The sequence below is a fragment of the Panthera pardus genome, unplaced genomic scaffold, assembly GCF_024362965.1.
Source record: "Panthera pardus isolate Hobbes unplaced genomic scaffold, ASM2436296v1 HiC_scaffold_21, whole genome shotgun sequence".
Taxonomy (NCBI): domain Eukaryota; kingdom Metazoa; phylum Chordata; class Mammalia; order Carnivora; family Felidae; genus Panthera; species Panthera pardus.
Window position 1 is genome coordinate 44,589,613 of NW_026526777.1, and position 21,033 is coordinate 44,610,645.

General features: G+C 43.7%; 1 protein-coding gene across 3 annotated transcripts in view; it reads left to right on the forward strand.

Moving 5' to 3' along the window:
• The window catches only part of RGL1 (ral guanine nucleotide dissociation stimulator like 1), a 256,412-nt gene that overhangs the window by 129,764 nt on the left and 105,615 nt on the right, over positions 1-21,033 (forward strand). The window contains exons 1-2 of one of the 3 annotated variants that reach the window (XM_019427170.2): positions 320-525; positions 1,520-1,630. The exons of 1 other annotated variant lie outside the window; for it this stretch is intronic. In XM_019427170.2, the coding sequence (XP_019282715.1) occupies positions 499-525; positions 1,520-1,630 (138 nt within the window). In that variant the 5' untranslated portion in view covers positions 320-498. Of the gene's footprint in view, positions 1-319; positions 526-1,519; positions 1,631-21,033 lie in introns of those variants that run through there. One more of the 3 variants, XM_019427176.2, reaches the window with a different exon arrangement.

Genomic DNA, 21,033 nt, shown 5'->3' on the forward strand with positions numbered 1-21,033 from the left:
CTCCCCCTTTATCTCTTAGCAAAGGAAGAGGACACACACTCGTACACCCCCCCGCCCCCCCCCCCCCCCCCCCCCACACACACAGCGCACGGTGCTTTCTTGGCACCTGGTGACCGTCTAGGAAACCTGAGCACCTTGAAAGGCTTGTGTCCCGATCGCCTTCGGGGCCGGAGAAACTACTGCATGCTAACTTTATGCATGGGATTTGAGAAAGGGAGAGTGTGCTCGGAGCACAAACAGGAAAGCCTGACATCACGGAGCGGCGGAGCGGCGCGGGGAGGAGTCTGCGGCGCCCTCGCTCGCCGCGCTCCCTTTGTGGCCCGAGTCGCGCGCACCGGCGGCGGCGGCGGGTGCAGCGCGCGGGTCTGTGCTCGCTCGGGGCGCGGCGGGCGCGCGGGCGGTGGGGCTGGGGGCGCGGCGGGCGCGCCGGCCGAGACCGCGTTGGGCCCGGAGCGGGGCGCAGGATGCCGCGGCCGCGGACCGAAGAGAAAACTGAGAATGAAATTGCTTTGGCAAGCTAAAATGGTAAAGAGAACTCTGCCTTCTCCCGAGGCTTCTCTGGTGGGGAATCTTCTGCCGCTTTCTCCGGGTGTGTTTTGGACTCTCTCGGAGCGGACGGGGCCATCCGATCCCCTACTTGGGAGCTGAGGCTGCCTCGCTCCGCTTTGTACGCTTTCCTCTCGGCGTGTCTTCTTTTCAACGACACCTACTTTGTCGGCAGTTGCCTCTGGTGTGTCTGGGGCAGATGTTTGTCGGGAAAGGGAAACTTTTAAGGACAGAGGACTGTTAGTCGGGGTGAACCCGGGAGCGCTCCCGCGCCCCGGCGGCTCTTTAACACCACTCGGGCTGTAGCTGGGGACGTGGAAGTCCAGGGGGTCGCGCACGCCTTTCACTTGCGGCTGCATGATGATGTGTTGCTTTTTCTGCACTTGCCAGATTCTTTTCCGGAAATAAACACTTTTTACCTCCAACCCCGCTAACTTTTTGGGTCCCAGCACAGCAAGAGGAGAAAAAGACACGGGGAGCGTTTCACTTCCAAGGGAGTCAGGGCTCCTGGCGTTTTAGACACTTGTTTGTGCCTGAGTTTAAAATGTAGTATGCTCAAGTAACTGAGCCACTTATAAAAGTAGTACAGACTTTGTACCAACGAATTATTTTTCTTTTCACTTAAGTGGGGGGAGGTGTTAATCAGGATTAAATCATAGTGTCTTAAAGAAGGAGGGGGGGAAAAAGACTTAAGAAAACCCCCTAAGTTGTGTGAGTGAGTGTAGGAAAAATAACTACATGGAAAAGTCCAGGGATCTTGATACCACAGGAAAGGGCTGGGGTCCAAGAAAATTTCAGCATTCCTTCTATCGCAATGTGTCTTGTATTGCTCTGATTGTAATATTTATTTTGAACAGCCCGTCTTGTGCCCTGAGTGCTGGTGTAAGCAGTAAAGCAGCTGGGATAGATTGTGGTTAGCAGAGAGGAAAAAAAAAATACTCTTTTTCTTTCTCTTTATCCCATCCCCTGGCAGAGCTCGATTCAGGACTGGGGTGAAGAGGTAGAGGAAGGAGCTGTTTACCATGTCACCCTCAAAAGAGTCCAGATTCAACAGGCTGCCAATAAAGGAGCAAGATGGCTAGGGGTGAGTAAAGCTGGAGACACTGTGAACTTTGGAGCTGCAGAGTCTCTTGTTCTGTGAATATCATTATTATTTAGCAGAGGCAGCCTTTTTTTTTTTTTTTTTTTCTTTCCTTCGTCGTCTTCTTCTCTTTTGGCCTTCAAAAGGAAACTGCCAATGACCGAGTGTTTGCACTAGCTGTTCAGGTCTGTTTTTGTACTTAATGTTTTCCAAAGCATCTTCCCTAGGTTTGTCAATAATTCAGAACCTCTTAGAAATGTTGAGGCTTTTGGCAAAGAGAGTGGGGGTGGAGTGGCCGAAAGTGACACGCAGTAACAAGGACCAGAAAGCAGCACTCTGTGCAGACAGCCATAAGCAGTTTTGCCCATATGGCACCTTTTTCTCTCCCTGTCCTCTCCCTGTTGATGCTGAGAGCCCCTCTCCTCCTGTACCTCTACCACGTATCCAGGATGCTCAGGGCACAGACCATTCCTGATCTGCTGCCTACGGGGGGAGGTGGTGGCAGATTTCCCACTGTTACCTCCTTTCTGCAGCCCGCGAGGAGACAAATGCACACTTAGTGTCCACGACTTCATATGTAGCGTGCACAGAGTGCTGGCTCTTTGGAGAGTCACTGCTTCCATAAACAAGACTTTTTTCCACCAAGGTTCTAAAATCTTGGTTGAGATCATGTGAGTTATCTATTATCACCTAATGGCTCCTTCGGCACATCCCCGTGAGAAATGGAAAGCTTGGCGACAAGGATCGCTACTCCAGCAAATACCAACATGTGGAAGAACGAAGGAATTCTTGATCTGGAGATAGAAGTAATCCTCAAGAGACAGCAGTGAGAGGTGATACAAAAAGCCTTGAGAAAGAAGATCACGGTAGGCTGGAGAGAGGGGATGAAGTATGGTCTCACCTGGCCTCAGGCCAGCTGCACTCAGCCTTCATAGGGGATGGACTTGAGAGCAATGAAGATTGGGCACTTGTATCCAATCTCTACTGGCTTTGGGTTTCACAGAATTCAGTGTTTGAGCAGCAAAGGCGGGATGTGAAGGAGGACAGGAAACCAAAGTGCCCAGAGCCTCACGTCGAGACCAGAGGCAACACGTTAACTTATAACTCCCTGAGTTTAAGGCAGAATGGCCAGCAGCCGTGATTTCCTCTGCTCCGGGTCCGCTAGTCTGCTGACACGGGTGTTCATTGCTTCGGGCGTCCCCAGCTACCTCAACTCGGGCCTTTCCTGCTCTGTACTTGGGACCGAGGTACCTCCCAGTAGGGCAGTGAACCGTTAGTCACATCTGCGGGTGTGGCCTGGAAAGGTAGGAATCTTCCGTTTGAAGACCAGAGGTCTTCACTTGTCTAACAGGCACCTTACTCGGAATATGATTTTCAAAAGCACTCGGTGCCTCCCCAGCAGACCTGACAGGGAAAGCAGAACCAGAGTTCTGGCAAGTCTTCACTTTATTTTGGGGGGTTGTGTGCGTCTTATTTACATGTGGTATTGATGTGGTGTGGCTTGTCTGCGTATTTCAAAATGATTCACAAGTTCTAAACCAGCTGCCTTTCACAGGGTCATTATGTTTCCTGATGCTGTGTTGTTCCTGTCTTTCTAAGGAGACCAATGTTACTTGGGTGACAGTTTTAGTTTTCAGCCAAACACAACAGCAACGAATGAATAAGTCAGGGGAAAATGGAGGGGTTAACTCTATAGGCCCCAGACACACAAGGTATGGTTCGCTGAGATGTTCATAGTTATGTCGTGATTCTCACTCACTTTCTGTTGCCAGACTCTGCCTCTCTTCTCTCCTCGCTCTCAGTGTGCTCAAATGTATACAGAGTTCAGAGTTGGTTCACCATGGATTTAGCAGTAGAGCTGAAATATCGAGAGGGAGACAATGTGAAAAGATTTCTTAGAGTGGATAGAAGAATCTGTCCCTTCTCCATTGCAACAAAGTGTGATTTGTGGCTACCCTCCCAGACCTCAAGAGCATGTTCTTAGGAACTTTCCAACTCTGATCCCACGTGTTTCCTTGTCTTTGGTGTCCTGTTGGGAAGCTCTGTTTTTGTCCTTGGAATTCCAGACTTAATTAAATGCGACTCAACCAATTGAGCCATAGGAATTGCAAACCCTTCTTTTGAGGACTGAGTGGCTTCTCCATATTTGTTTTCCTACATTCCAGTAGCCCTTCCAAAATTCTCCAAAGCAACCAGTGTTAGGGTGAACTAGAGATGGAGGTGAGGGTATTACTGAAGTATGTCAATAATCTTATGAGGAAGGTGGTGTTGTGATATCTTTCCCCCTCCCCCCATAAGGAAACTAATGTCTAGAGAAGTTAAATTGATTTTTGGGTCACATAGCTAGGAAGTGGTAGAGGTTGGATTCGAACCCAGTTGGTTAATCTCTTGCTGTCAGGAGCTGCCTGGAACTTTCAGACCATTTCCATAATAGTGGAAGAGAACATCAGCTCAGAAGACCAAAGATGCTTATGGTGTACTTATGCTTATGGTGTGCTTTTTGCTTAGATACTATCTGTGGTGCAGGACTTGAGTGATGGGACTTTCTCTTCTTTACATCCTGAATGATAATTTGAACCACAAATTGACATACTTGTTGGGAAGATATGTATCTGATTGATAAATTCTCCATTTTGGATGTATGAAGTATGGTGCACCAAAGATACGTATGAGATTATGTAGCACATGAGGGTGGGCGTAGCTCTCATTATATGTCTAAAAAGATTATTCAAAAAGCCTAAAAGACTGAGCACAATTTTTGTATTTTCTAGTACTCAGATCGCAAAACACAATTAAGATTCAATTTGGAAAGGATAGCAAAAATAATTCCGCACCCTCAGATGGGAAGTATCATACAATCCAAAACATTCAGAACATTCTTTTTTGGTTTGTGTGTTAAATTTTATGTTTCGTTGATCTTTTGAAGTAAAACCCTCTGCCTTTGGTTGTAAAATATACAACAGAATATGGCCCGGGCCGGGTTTACTTCTACATGTGGCTGCAGCTTTGCCTGTTGACAGTGAAGTTATGTTGGAAAACTTTGAAAAACCAAATATTATTGAAATACTGACCCCATTTTCCCTTTACAATAACTTCTTAGCCTAGGATAACTTTTCTTAGCTAGAGCCCTCAAGGAGAAGTGGCTCCAATTATGTCATAGAATCATAAAACCTCAGGATTGGAAGGGACATTAAAAAGTCATTTCATCCAACCATTCAATTAGCTTGTAGAATGTTCAGTGATTTTTGGAAGAGCAAATGGTCAAAACTGGTTATTTTTCTTTGGTCTCAGTATTGCGGTTTTATATGGACAGTGATATGTAGAAATGATTGGAGAGAAGATCAGTATTCTCTGGAAGCAGGAAATGTACCATTTTAGGACGAATACTCAAATGGACAGAGGATAAGGATCCAACTCTCAGGGAAGGGGCTTTGGCATCAGGAGTGTAGTCTGCTGTCTTTGCAATATGACAGATGGAGGGCACAGAAAATGCATCAAACCTAGGATAAATTCAAAGTGGGGATATTTGTTTCATAAACAGGATTGGTAGTGGTAGGTCACCTCAGCAAGGTTTGTGGGGTGTGGAATGGTCACTGGGTGGTCACATGACTTTTCTCAGTTTTATGCGTCTGTGGTTATGCGGTCCTTGTGGCGGGGCCCCAGTTCCTCCCTTCCTTATGTCCTGTATTTATCACCGTGCCTCCCACATAGGCCCTTGTTGGGTTGAGTTGAAATGCTTGGTATCTGGGAGGCTGGTTAAGATAACAAATTAAGACAGGAGAAAGCAGAATATATTTAGAAAAAAAGGGAACCGGAAATCTGTTATAGAACCTAGTGTTTAGGATGAATTGTGGCCAGTCTGTGGGCCAATATGGGCACAGTGGCAAGATAAGCACTTGTCACATCTGAATCGAGAAGTCATCTCTCACTTGGATCCACTGTTTGGCTTGACTCTACCTGGTGGTTTGGTGATATTGCTATCCATGTTGCCTTCAATTAGTTCCTCAAGTTTTCAGCTAACTTCACTTATGGGCAGCTTCTCTGATCTCCCACGTTTGGAGGAGATACTCCCTCTGCACGTTCCAGAGCATCCTCTAATTCTCTGTCATGCATTCACCTCACTCTGTTGTAATGGTCTGTTTACTTGTTTGTATCTCCCACTGGACAAAAAGGTTGGCCAAGTGTGAACCGTGGCCATCTAGTTGGCAGAAACTCAACAAATGTTTGTTGAATGAATGGATCAAGCTTCGTCCCTTTTTGGGAGACTAATTTTGTCCTGACAAATATGAATGTATGGGTTGCTCCTTATTTAAAATGCAATGAGCACGAAGATGTTAGCTTATAAAGAAGAGGAGGGGCGTGTGGGAGCGAGAAAAATCAATTAGGTAATGATTACAGCTCTCTTAACATTCTTTCTGGAACAAAGCAGGGCACAAACAAAGGTAGTGATTATTCATTTTAAGAAAAAAACTCACAGTAGTGAATTAACTAGACCATTCCCCAGTGCCTTTTAAAAGGAGTAGACCCCATTATACTTGTCTCATTGCTGAATGGTGAAGAAAGAAAGGCAAGGCACAAGTTATAAAGCATTGGCAAATGTTACAACTGTGTGTGGTTGGGAAGCTCAGGGGCAGGACTTTAGAATTTTAAGGAGATAAGCTGTAGAGGAGCCCTTGGTTTACAGTTGGTCATCCATGTTTCCATCTAGGAAAACAGGCCCGTGGGTTGCATTATTTTTGTCTAGCAGAATGTTGAATTTAGGCTTTAGAAAGTAAATTTCAAAATTTAGCAGCCATCTGTAAGTGAATCAACTCCTCTTTTTCATTTTGACCCTGGGAACATGTTTCTAAAACAATCCACTAATATGGCAGCCTACCCCAACCAAGAAAATACAGTCCATTTCAGTTGCCTGAGATAGCGCTATAACGCTGGATCCTTTCACTGCTTTGCAAATCTCTTGGGATCTGCGTCAGAGATATTTAGCATGTAATTAAAATATCCAGTTCAGTTCACCAATTCAGGGGACACTCAGCTGGTTCCAAATAATGTGTCTACCTGCAGCAAGTACATAATAGTATAAATATAAGAGGGACATTGACTCCTGATACTTAAAGTATACGTTCTGTTAAGTCAATATTGTAAATGTATTTTATTATTTATGTGAAATTATAAAGAGAAAGTTTCTTGAAGTTTTAAATTTAGAAAGAAATGGAGAGCAATATGGCAAATACTGTGCTTTTCTCCTTCCGTGCTTCGCTGAAATTTGTCACTGCCCTGTCTTACTTTAGTTTCCTTTGTCCATGGCGTCTGTTCGTTTTACACCTCCCCCTTCTAAATAGTTAGAATCTCATAGTGACTGTCTTACACATTTTATGTTAAAATATGCCATAGCAAGACATTAACCTTTCTACCATGTTACACTATGGGATACCATGATATCCTATCTCATGATATGGAAAAAAAAATTTTTCTGTAAACAGAGCAAGGAAAGTATTGGTTAAATGGAGGGAAGATACCAAATGTTGCCTCATTCCATTGGAAAAGCTCAGCTAGCTCAAGTTTGGGTTGCTGATGGGTGTGGCTATCTCCAGAGTTGATTTGGAGTCTGGAGTTTTTGGCAGTTTCTGGGTCCTCTGCTAGTAAACACATTCAGTATGAACTTCCTTGCTGCTGTTGTTGTATGCTTGTTTGTATGATTCTGTCATCTGTTTGAGTCAGCTAAACTAGGCTTCAGTAGTATTCATTTTTTCATCAAAGACCTTTGTTATGTCAAACACCATGTTAAGTCTTGGGAATCCAGCCTTGTTCTAAAAGAACTTACAGGTAGTAGGGAAGACAGAAACTTAAACTGATTACAATATATTGAGGTAAGTATGATTAGTGCCATGCAAAAGATCTGTGTGTTAGGGGAACCCCAGAGGGGATCATGTAAGTCAAGTGGAAGGTTGGGCGCGGGCACTCCAGGAGGGCTGCATAGAAGAGAGGACTCTTTAGTGGAGAGTTAACAACTGAGTAGGTGCTGGAGACAGGGAGCACAGGGTGGAGGAAAGCACAGAGGCTGGAAGGGAGACCACTGTGTGAGGCTCAGCATGGGGAAGAGGGAAGGACGGACGCCTGGTTCTGGGAAGGTGACAGGAAAGGAGGCCAGAGAGAAAGGCTCAGCCACGTCACTGAGAGCCTGGAATGCTATGTTGTGGAGTTTGCTCAGCCCTGAATGCCGGATAGTCGTTGAAGGGCCTTAAGCAGAGTGGCAGGGCCGGATCTATACTTTAGCAAGATGATGGACAGCTGAGGGGTGAATGCTCTGGAAAGGAGCAGACTGGGGTGTGGGAGAGGGAAGAGGCTAAACTGGAGGTGAAGTGAGGAAAGGGACGAGGACCTGAATGGAAAGGTGGCAGCACGACACAGGGTGGGGTGAGGGGAGGACAGTCTAGGAAGGAGGAGGGCGGGAGTGGGGGATGGGAGGCCTGGCAGGCATGGGTCTTAGGCACCCTGGCTTCAGAGAGCTTGTCAAAAACTGGGCTTTCTGGGGTCTGCATCATCCTCTGCTCATTGGGTGAAATGTCCTGCAGACTTCAAGTCAGGCTTCCTCTGTGTATGTGCTAACAGATGCCTTCTTTCCTGTCAGAAAGGCCCTGAAGCCTAACCAGCCCCAGGTGTGCCTGCCATGTCCTGTCCAGAGACGAAATCTCAGTTAGGCTCACTGTGGACAAGGCAGCAAGCCGAGCTTGGTTCTCAGGTTCCAGAGAACTTTGAAGAGCGGGTGGTTTCTCTCTTCTCTCTGTCTCTCTCTCTCTCTCTCTGTAAGTCTTCTGTTTCCCTACAAACTAAACAAATTAAATCTGTAGGCCACAGAGAGAGAGAATAAACATGGAACCCACAGGCCTGTGATTATAGAGCTATATTTTAGACAACAGCAGTTAAAACTTATAATTGTCATGTTAGAGACACAAGAAATTTTATGGTTGGATGTCTTGGCCTTTTCCCTGTCCCTGTTCACTGCCTTTAACCCCTCTTTGACACGGTTTGTCCCAGTTGCTGGCATCACTGCTCTCGGAGGCTCAGTCTGGTTGCTAGTTCCACTCATGTAAAAGAAAACAATTGGTTAAGATCTAATGTTTTCCTAGTTTACCACTACCACAATTTTAACCTCTCTCTCTCCCCCTCTCTCTATCTCACACACACACACACACACACACACACACACACACACACACGGCCTAAATTAAAATGTCTTTTCACATTTTATTTTTTAGGATCTCCTGCATCTTCGGAAGGCCTCTTTTATATAATTATTCAAAGCCTGACTTTGTCATGTCTTTGCTTGTTTTTCCCTCAACTGTGTCATTTTTGTGATTAACTTGCACCATTTAGGAACCGTCTTTGGTTTAAAAAAGAGTAAAAACAGAGGAAGGAGGGAATAAAAGGTAGGGCAAGCTTACAGCATGAGATAAAAGACGCCACCTGGGAGGAGGCTTGGTGAGTCCTGTGAAGAGAGAATCACGTCATTCACCACTGGTCCTTTTGGCTTAACATTGTAGAAATACCTGGGCCTTGCCACCGATGTGGCTGTGGCTTGTGTCCCTGTGGTTGGGGTTCCTCAAAGCCATCTTCTCCCTTCCGCCCTGCAGGGCGTGACTTCTAAGGGGCTGGGATGCTGTGTTGTCGGTGGTTCTCAATGTATTTTCATCCTCACGGACTCCTTACCCTACACTTTCTAGCATTTCATTGCTTGTGCCCACGTGGGGTCCGTTCATTGGAATTCATTTCCACACGGTTAATCTTATCCCACGTAACCTTCCCAGACGTTTTCTGTCTGTTTGATCCTTTCGCCACAGAATTGAGCAGTTCAGCTTTTTCCTTGATTCTGTTTCCTGCTGATTTCAATATCCATTCTCCTCTTTTATAAAAGTGAAGCTAAGGCCGAGTCTTTCCAGTTTCATAATTCTAAAGAAAACTGGAAAACCCAAAACCAGACTTTCCTGCTAAAAGTAGGATGTCTTTGCTCAGTAATATCAGCGGAGTCTCTCTAGAACCTTCCTGTTCACACTCTTCCCTAGTTATGTACCCTTGTCATGCCAGTAACTTCTGTCGCTGCTGGTGATGAAGCTAGAATATGTGGGCAATTTTTATCTAACAAAAGACCATTTAATGGATTTAAGTAAAAATAATCGAAACTGGATTAGATATTGGCTTAAAATAAAATGCTTTTGTACTCGTGACATTTCCAATTAAGACTGCAGCACTTGAAATTGTTTGTTGAGCTGAGACTCCTAAATAGAAAATTCAGGAAACCGGAAGCATTTGGTTAGTTTGTGAAGCACACGGAAGACATTTGCTGTTTTGTATCCACATGTTGACCCCCCCGAATGACACAACACAATGAGCATATCTATTTTAAAAACGACTTAGCCAAGTTTGTTTTGTTTTGTTTTGTTTTGTTTTGTTTTGTTTTGACAGAGTGAGAGGGCGCAAGTGAGCGAGGGGCAGAAACAGAGAGAGAGAATCCCATGAAGGGGAGGGGGTGGGGAGAGAGAAAGAAGCAGGGCTCAACCAAAGTGGGGCTCGTGTTTTTTACCCAAAGCAGCGCTCGAGCTCACCTGGTGTGGGACTCATCTCACGAACCATGAAATCATGACCTGAACTGAAGTCAGATGCTTAACCGACTGAGCCCCCCCAGGCGCCCGTGACATAACCAGGTTTTAATAAGGCCCAGAGCCATCAAGGCCCGGATGGGGAATTCACCCATGGTTCTTTCTTCTCAGTTGGAGCCTTGGCGGGAGCTGGCACCTCCTGGTTGCTCTTCCTTTCTGCAGATATTTTCAGCAGGAGCTCTGGTTGAGGGAGGTCCCAGAGCACTGGTGAAGGGCCACTAGTCGATAATGTAAAAACTTTGTATGGTGACAGATGGTAACTACGCTTATTATGGTGAGTATTTCATAGTGTATATAATTGTCAAATCACTATGCTGTACATCTGAAACTAACATAATATTGTATGTCAACTATACTTCAACTAAGAGAGAGAGAGAGCACGCAGCTGTGCTCTGGAACCAGGCAGACCTGAATTCAGAACTTATACCTGCCACATGTGAGCTGTGTGGGCCTGAGCCATGAAGTCACCAACCCTCTTTAAGTCTGACTTGCTTACCTGTTGGAAGGACACCAGCACTACCTTCCTTCCTGATGGGGTTACTGTGATTAGTGAAGGAGTTTTGTATGTAAGGTGCTTGGCGTGGCGCCTAGGATACAACATGCACTCATTCACTGAGTGTGGGGCTCTCATCAGGACCCCACCGTCAGAGCCGTCTTTAGAACCCCGCCATGAAAACTTGCAGAAGCCCGGGAGTCTTTCTTCTCTGTGTCCCCTGAAGCTTAGGGTTGTATATAAACCAGATTGCTTAAGAAGTAGTATTAGGAAGGCTTCAAGGCATGTTCCTGACATCACTCTCTCATTTTGCACATCTGAGAGGAATGGCCATGGCAGTATTTAGTGATCCTTGCTTATTAAAAGTAATATCTATTGTGTTTTCTCTGTCCGGCTGCTTGTACCATGAAGGACGATTATTGTTTAGGCTCCAATATTTCACATTTAAAATTCCTTCAGTTTTCCTATATAGTTAATTGATTGGTGTGCTTCTTTTAATGCTTTAAAAATATTTTAGTACTTAACAATTATATTTGATATTTCTGACCAAAAAATAGAAGGGTAGGAAACCACTTTTCTGCATTGGTCAGCATTATGCTAATCGTTTTTTGTTGGGCATAATTTTAGGATGTTAGCAAACTGTGCTTGCACCGTTTGGACTAAGCTTGGTAAGTGCAAATAAGTCAATGCCACACATTGATTAGCTGATGCGGTCACTTGACCCCCAAACTAGGAATGAGCCGGATTGCTCCCAAGGTGGTCACGTGTCTTTTTTAAATCTTCAGTTTTCTCATCTGTGAAGTGGGGAAGATACCTGCTTTCCCTTCTGCCTATGGATATTGTGAGGATCATATGAGTTAATGTATATAAAAGTGCTTTTTAAAAAATATTAAAAAAATAAGTGTTGTTTAATGTTTACTCATTTTTTTGAGAGTGAAAGAGCAGGGGAGGGGCAGGGAGAGAGGGGGACAGAAGATCTGAAGTGGGCTCTGTGCTGACAGCAGATAGCCCGATGTAGGGCTTGAAGTCATGAACCCTGAGATCATGACCTGAGCCAAAGTCAGACACTTGACCGACTGAGCCACCCAGGCGCCCCTATAAAGGTACTTTTTAATATGTAAATTACTATGCTAATATAAGGATGGTCTCATTGTCATCATTTAACTTAAAGTCATTTCCTCACTGCCGAAGTGTTTGTTGGATGTATGGTCTGTTCCTTAGTCTTCCCTTTCTACTCATCCCAGAGAGAATCTTCTCCATATTTTTTTCTTTCCAGTTGCTGTTACTTTGATGATATCTTCGTGTTCGGCAAGGAGTAGCATTTCCTCTGCCACTACCATTGTTACTACTAGTATATTCTGTGTGCGTTGAAAATGCAGACAAGGCTTCTCTCTATAGATTGGATGTGGGAAAAAAAATACCCGTATTCACAGGAGTCTAAGATAAATGCAGCGAATATTTTACATATGAAAACTTTCTTCTTTCTCATTCTTATTCTCTCCAAGATGATTAATTTTTTATTTTTTTAGATAATGCCTCCTGGTTTTGATTCTCCCTTTCTTTCTGGTACTTTTAATTTGGTGCAGCAAAGGGTGGTAAAGTTAATGCACCAAGGAATGGAAAATGCGCATTTCCAGCCCTCCAGAGCTGCTGGAAAATCAAAGCTTGATTTGAGGCCAAATACTGATGTGGGACTTGAACTCATGACCTAATGCCAGAGGCAAGAATGTTACCAACCGACCCACTCTGACCCTCATAAGATGGAGGCATTTAAAATCCTTTCTTTGAGTAGTCCTATTGTTGCTTTCTGTGTTTTCTCCTCTCTTTCAGCCTTTTCCTACAGTGTTCCTGGCTTCCCTGTTAGGAATACAATTTTAGTTTTAAGATCTTTTTTTCTCACTGCCTTTCCATTTGCTTATTACAGTTGCTTCCTTCTTGCTTTCCATTTCTCCTGTGTGAGTTCCTTTTTTGTTGTTGTTCCTGCCCTTCCTGTCCTTCTTCTGGATTAAAAATAGCCTACAGGGTCTCTGGCTGCTTGCCCATGAACCTGACCTTCCTTCTATTCATATAGGGACCCCCCTGAGCATCTGAAGATCCTTTCCTCCTCTCTCAGGATACTTGAACCCCAGCATCCATTCCCTGTTGTTGGCACATATTCCCAGATGACTTACGGGCTAACTGACCCTTGTACTCAGAGCTGTAAATGAAAGTTAAATCTCTTACACAAAGATGCTGAACAAGTAACTTGTTCATGTTAAGCATTACCGATAAACACTGAATCCTCTCCGCATCTGCTGACTCTGTTGTCCTGCTAAAGGAGATGGGACTCTTGTGCCCTAACTCAAGGTACATGTTTAACATTCCTCTATGTGCAAAGCGGTGACTTTGTGATCAGCTGAGCCCCAGGAACCAGCTTTCATCCAACTTGCTGCTGTGGCCATCCCAGAGGGACCTGTTGCCATTTTGCTCCTTAAGAAACAGAAATATTACTTAAGGAGCTAAAGTTGATTAAAATGTTTCTTCATGAACATTCTTTGATTGGTGTTAGAGGATTGTGATATTCTTTACAAAAATGATTTTCTACCCAATGTTGACAGTCCACAAATGAGTGTCTGCCCGAGGGATAAAGGCTTGTGCAACTTCAGGTGGCTGGACCAAAACGTGCTGACGGGTCGCAGCTCTGATTTCAGCCCCAAACCTTAACCCGAACTCCTTGTTTTGCTGAGAGTTACAGCAACAGGGTTGAGGAAGGTTTAAAAGGTTTCCTTCCATCTGTCCCTCCAGCTCCCTATGTGGCTATGTCTCAAGAAAAGAACTAGCTGCCTTCTGACTTGAGAATCCAGAGTTACACATTTCATTATCAATAGTGACGGCCATGTTTACGTGCAGCTCTGACTTCCTCCTGTCACTGCTTATGCCACCATCAGCCTGAAGTGCTTTTCTGTTCCCTGATTGACTGATGAACTCCTGATTACCTTTCAAGTCCCAGCTCAAATATCGTCTTTACTCTTCCAGCCTTCCTGATCCCTTTTCTAGAATAATTACCCTTTCTTTCATCTGGGTCTCCTTAGTGCTTTACCAAAAGCTCTATTACAGCACTTAACACAACGTGTCCTTTTATTTATATATTTTTTTCTCTTTGCCCTGTTCATTTGTGGGCTTCAGGGGTGGGGACCGTATTTAACCAGTCTTTGTATTCTCATCACCTGGGACCATGTCTGAGCCACACTTGGTACCCAGTAAGCATCTCATAAATTGTTTGACCTTATCTCTATTATAAAACGTGTATCTTTATGACTTTTTTTTTTTTTTTGGCCATTTGGGAATGTTGTAAATCCCATTTCTGAAACAAAAAGGAAAGTATTGAATAAGCTAGATTCAATTTCTGTTTTAAACTTCAACTAATGACACCATGAAAAAGGAAAGTGCTGCTTTTGCCTCATTTTTATTGTCATCTTTTTAAGTTTATTTATTTTGAGAGACAGGGAGACAGCAAGCAGGGAAGGGGCAGAGAGAGAGAGGGAGAGGAAGAGAGATAGAAAGAGACAGAGAGTGAGCTCCGAGTGGGGGAGGGGCAGACAGAGAGAAGGGAAGAGAAAATCCCAAGCAGGCTCCACACTGTTAGCACAGAGCCAGATGTGGGGCTCAATCTCATGAACCGTGAGATCATGACCTGAGCTAAAATCAAGAGTCAGATGCTTAACCGACTGAGCCACACTGGCACCCCTTGTTATCATTTTTTGACTACACATTTCGTGATCTTATGAAACTTGACTTAACTGTGATGGTGACCTCTACAGATGGAATGACGTGGTATTTAGAGTTTTAATCCATAAGTTTTGTGGTGACATATAGGTTTGAGTCATGGGTTGAAGATAGACTTTTGGGAACCCAATTCTGCTTTGAATTCCAAAGTTAGTTGACTTAGGGTTTTCATATATCTTGTGTCTTAATCTGTTGGTTCCAATTTGTTTCAAGCTTGCATTGACCCAGTGTCAAGCCAATTTGGCTGTGCTCTGTGCAACACACTTTTGTAAAAGGATCTGACACCCTCCATGCACATAAGCACTAAGGTTATGCACATGATGATGAAGTCTCACTGAGATTTTTGTGGCAGGCTTGTTGTGTAGGGCACTTTCCCAGGGTGTGCTCTCCTTACCAGGAATCATTGGCAAAAGGGACTTAAAAATATGTGACACAGGGGCGTCTGGGTGGCTCAGTCGTTGAGGCGTCCAACTTCGGCTCGGGTCATGTTCTCACAGTTTGTGAGTTCGAGCCCCGAGTCGGGCTGTGTGCTGGCAGCTCAGAGCCTGGAGCCTGCTTCGGTTTTGGTGTCTCCTTCTCTCTCTGCCCCTCCCCCGCTCATGCTCTGTCTCTCAAAAATAAATAAATGTTAAAAAAATACGTGACACAAATTATATGTTATTATATACACATATTATCTGTGTACTTTTCAATTTTCACAAGTAAAACTCAACTTCCTTTGTTCTCTTTTACCCTCCAATTTTCCTCTTCTCTGTGGTCTTGCATTCTTAACTCTTCTGTTTCTTCTTCAAATGAAATGCAAAGCCTATGGTGAAAGTTTTCAGAATTGTACCTGTTGTTAGGTGTTTTCATTCAGACTGTCCCAGTGTCATTGGGTCTGGCAAGATGGAGTTTTCTGACTGCTTCTGATCCTTCTTGCCTTTTTATGGAGCGTGCTTTCTTTACCTTTTCCTTTGCCTAGGGATTCAGTGGCATATATGTTTGCTTTGGACAGAAGGAAGCACCTTTTTTAAATTAATTAATTAATTAATTATTGGTTAAAGTTTATGTGTTTATTATTTGAGAGAGAGAGTACAAGCGGGGAAGATGGGCAGAAGGGGAGAGAGAAAAGTCCAAGCAGGCTCTAGGCTGTTAGCATGGAGCCAGATGTGGGGCTCGATCTCATGAACCCTGAGATCATGACCTGAGTCAAACTCAAGAGTCAGATACTTAACTGACTGAGCCACCTATGTACCCCAAAGGAAGCATCTTTTAAAGCAATTCTTAAAGTCAATCTTAAAAAAAAAAATTTTTTAACGTTTATTCATTTTTGAGAGACAGAGAGAGTGTGAGAGAGGGAAGGGCAGAGAGAGAGGGAGACATGGAATCTGAAGCAGGCTCCAGGCTCTGAGCTGTCAGCCCAGCGCCCGACACGGGGCTCAAACCCATGAACAGCGGACGCTTAACTGACTGAGCCACCCAGGTGCCCCATAAAGTTATTAAAAAAGTGAAACAATAGGGGCGCCTGGGTGGCGCAGTCGGTTAAGCGTCCGACTTCAGCCAGGTCACGATCTCGCGGTCCGTGAGTTCGAGCCCCGCGTCAGGCTCTGGGCTGATGGCTCGGAGCCTGGAGCCTGTTTCCGATTCTGTGTCTCCCTCTCTCTCTGCCCCTCCCCCGTTCATGCTCTGTCTCTCTCTGTCCCAACAATAAAAATAAAAAACGTTGAAAAAAAAAAATTAAAAAAAAAAAAAAGTGACACAACATTATATGTATTTTTTTAAAGAAGAGAAACAATCAGTCCTATATTGCTCTAACACAGTTGTTTATACATTTGCTTTTATCCCCCTGTCTTTGTCCACATGGTTGCAGTCATGCTATTTATCAGTTTTGTAATCAGCAAGATACATTTTTCAGAACAAATTCTCCGGAAGTTACTTTCTAGTTTGAATCTTTTGTGACATTTGTTATATTTCTGATGAATGCATGTGGACTTTGTGTTTGAAGAATATCAAGGTGATAGTCCTTATCATTGGTTAATAGGCTTCATTCCTATTCTTTTTCCTTGTGAAATCTCCTATCCTTTGTCAGGGCTCTGGAGCTTTCATGGGGAGCCTGATAGTACAGTGAGGTGAGAGCATGTGGGGAGTGGACCACACCCCTTTCTTCTGCTCAACAACGATGTGTGTTCTGTCCTGGGGCGCTGAGGACCACAACTCTCCAGGGCTACACTATTCAGTGTGGTAGCCACTAGCCACACGTCTGTTGAACATTGGACACGTGGCTCGTGCAAATTGAAATGTTCTGTACATGTAAAACCCATACCAGATTTTGAAGACTTAGTATGAAGACAATCATGTAAAATAGCTCAGTGAGTTTCCACCAGTGATCACATGTTGAAATGGTGATATTTTGATATAATGCACTAAATAAAATATATTAAAATTAATTTCATCTGTCTCTTTTTACGTTTTTAAAATGTGGCTATTAGCAAATTTAAAATTACATGTTGTGACTGGTATTCTATTTCTATTGGTCTGTTGTTCTAAGGCCTTGCATTTAAAAAGGCAGGATGTAGTTTATTAGTGGGTTCTGAAATCAATTCAGTGGGTCAAAAAGTGGTATTTTAAAATTGGAACAGAACGGAAAGGAAAATATTAGAATGGCATTATTATGAAACTTTTTGTTTTAAATACGTGTGCATACTGTGTCACTTGTAAAATGTATCTTTTTGCTATGAATTATCATTAAAAAGGTTGAAAACCACTGTCCTAGGGTGGTCCAGCTTAATTTGGAGCATTACCGTGAAGCCTGGTCTGCTCTATACGAGGACGGGTTGGTCCCTGGAACACCATATGGATTTTAGGTCTGGTTGGCAGAAGCTCTTCTGGAACTCTTCAGCCAAACCAGACCCTGCGTGAAAGTAAACATGAGCATTAGAGTGTTCACCCTAAAAGCAGTAGCTACTTAGGACCGTCCCAGAGGAAATGAACTGAGGATAGCTGAGATTCGCCATCTGAAGTCTGGGCCTGTGTGTCCAGCATTGAAGTGTTCCTTGAGCCCGGAGTGACTTTGTCTGATTAGTTTCTTCTTGGGACTTCCTCAAAATTGTCTCGTGGGTGGTGATACTTTCTAAGAAGCAGGGTGGTTTCTTAATGACTTTGGAGCCAAGCTGGGTCGGCCAAGGTTCTTTTTGACCCTTAGATCTTCCACCCACCATGTCCTGTTGAACTCAGAAGAGGCTGTACTCCAGGACCACATTGGTCCCTTTCCTTCCTGAGAGAAAACATGTCCTTATGACACACAAGATGTAGGGGCAGTTACCAGGGCTCTGCCTATGACTGAGTTATAAATAAAGGACCCTGAAAGCCACAGAGGGTGGTGGGGGGAAGGCTCCAGAAATGAAGTTTATGGGGTTGCATGGGCCTTGTATTTATTCTGAAAGTTGTAAAAATTCTTTTGGGCTGACCCATTTTTCCTTTCTTAATTAAAAAAAAAAATCTGGCAGGCAAGAGTAAGAAATGTAAAACATGTGACTAATGCTTCAGCTTTTTCTCCTGGAGCCAGAATCTTTAAAATTATACCTTAGATATGCTTGATGTTTTAAAAACAATTGCCCACAAAAGCCACCAAACATTTGTTTCTGAAACTTGTAGACTTTAGATGGCATCATTTTCAGGAAAGAGTCCAAAAGTGCAATATTTAGGAGTTACTGAACCGAAATCTTTTTTGGAGATTTTGCCCTAGTGAATTAGATTATCGTAGAAACTGGCAGAGGGCCAGGCAGCCTTTTGCCTTTATTTTGCTTGAGTATTTCCAGTCCTGTTGCTAGTCACCCAGAAATTTTGAGGGAGTTAGATTAAATGGCCCTCAAGATGAAAAGTACTGTGATTCCAGCAATGGACCGAATTGGCAATAAGGAAGTGTGTTTATGTTGACCTCTTACCATTCTGTACTTATCACAAACCCTTCATTCGTTTGTTCATTCATTCATTATTCATTTAAATTTGAGCCCATACTACGTGCCAAATATTTGCTCTTGGCCTTTGTAGGAAACTCACAGAATTTTAGAGCACTGATCACAGTGGATTTGAGGGCCTTTAAGGTCCATTTCCAGTCTCTAGTGTTATTTCCTGTGTCTCACCTTTACACGCTCCCCACTTTAACCTAACAAGGCTACTTCCCTGACCTAGAGTCTTTTTGTTCCCACTGTTCTGAGGAGAGAGTTGATGGAATGGTGTTTCGAGTCTGTGAGCATGTCTGTAGCATTCCATGTTACTGGCCTGGGGTCCGAATAAGATGGAAAGTTAGTTTGATATGATTTTTTTTTCTCGTGATTCATGTTTGCTCCTGGTGATCGTTGCTTACAGACCATCTGGGATATTGGCAACAATGGTTGGCAGGCAAAGCAGTCCATTGTTTTCAGTCTACCTTAATTTCTGTCCGAAAATTGTTACGTTTTCTTGTTGCCAGTCTTTAGACACTTTTATGATTCTGTGCTTCTGTGAAGATTCCATTCATCAATATCGTGATCATCTCCTGGTTTCTTTCAGAGTCCTTTCAGGTTATTTATCTGGCTCTGGAGACATGAAATTACTTAGAGGGCTAAGTGCTTTCATATTATCGCCTTCTCCATCTTGGGCTCTAGTTTCCTCTTTACTGTGCTGGTCCTACCCTTTCCAATTTGAAGATTATTTGCCTTGATAGTGAAGATAGAAGCATAAGGGGAGTGAAGTAGTTCTCTTTTCTCTGTTATCAGTTAACATAACCCATAACGCCCTTCCCCCCCCCCCCATCAGCAATGAGCCGCTCCCTTCCTCATTCTTGCTCCTAATACAGCTGAAAAAAGCTCTTTTACTTGACCTTGACATTTTCACAAGACTCAGTTCATTGGGATTGCTATCTTTCATGTAACCATGGTTTTTTATCTGTGCTACCCTAAGTATACAGCCTTAATCATGGGGCCTTCTTTCTACCACCAATAATTTGGAAGTCCTGTACAACCACCTTGATTTCTTTACTTGTTTGCTTTCTTTTATTTCATATCTGGAATATTGGTCCTACCTTTCTTGAATCCTCTTCCCTGTTAGAGAAGGTTTATACTAACTTTGAAAAAGCATTGTTTTCCTAATGCCTGGGCTAGATGTTGGACACATAGTCACTTTCTCCCAAGGTTTCTATCAATTCTGCAGCAATCCCTTTTCAGTAGCGATCACAAGTGTGTCTGTTTTTACTTCCTTCTATCAGCAGAGTAGTTACAAACCTAGAGGAAAGTATCACTAGCTGTGGTGCCTGCGTGCACAGTGAGGGGGTCAGGGGCGGGGGAGTCAAAGGCGGTCCTAAGAGAGCAGTCATGTCATTAGCAGAAACAGGGATTCTGGAAAGAAGAGCTTCTTTGTGGTGCTGGTGGGAAGGTGGGGCATGCTTATTTCAAGTTTAGACATGGCATGCTGGGGCCGTTTTCTGATTAGAAGAGATTCGGGATCAGAGGGGTGCGTTTGGGTACCATTCACATGTAGCTGAGTGAAGCAGTGAGAATGAAGAATAGAGAACATGGAATAAGGCTGAGCGCCAAGCTTACGTAATGTCACGCTCAGAAGGTAAGAAGGTGGAGAGTGGTTAGCGTAGGAGTCAGAAGAAGTGTTAGGTAAGGGGGAGAAACAGCTAGTAATTCATTATCATAGGATACAGGGGAGGCTAGAGTTTTAAGATGTTTAGAGGTTTATGTCTTCTAAAAAACAAGAGGAACACCCTCTTGCTTTTGGTTATTTCAGCTTTCCAGAGCATATGTAAAAACTGAAAGTTAATGAAAAAGTTCTTTGCGTAACTGAACTAGCTCTCACTCTTTAGGAAAGACCATCATTCTTAATACATACCATGTTAACTCCTAATCCTTTGCAAAGTTGACTATTTATATATAGTCATGATGAAGTTTTTTGTTTATAGTTGAATAGATGTAGCACATTTGAAAAGAGCGAGGCAGACACATTCATGATAATAACACTGGCAAGCCCAGTGGAAGGTTGTGTTCCCACATCACCTTTCAGTGAGGCCTTCTGTAACTATCCACTTAAATTGTACCCCCTCACCCTCCACCCCTGCCATGCACCCCTTCTTACCACTTAACAACTGCCTAGTATACCCTTTCATCTGTTATTGATTGATGGCCTCTCTCCTGCACTGGAATGCAAGTTCCATGCATTGGGTGTTGGTTTCCCCCCGCCCCCTGCTGTCTTCCCAGAGTCTAGAACAGCACCTAGCAGATAGAAGACACAAGACGTATTTGTTCAATAAATGAGGGTAAGAAAGTAAAGATGATTATATGTGCATGTGAACTTGAAAGCTGTAGGTATTTGGAATCATTAAGTTTGTCCTACTATGTCAGTGTCTCTAGGGACAGATACCATAGTCCCTTGCAACACTGGTGGCCTACTGAGCTATGAATGTAAGGTTAAATTATGCTCAGGATGTTCTGCTTCTGAAGGCAGAAAAATAACACATTTCAGAAACATTTCCA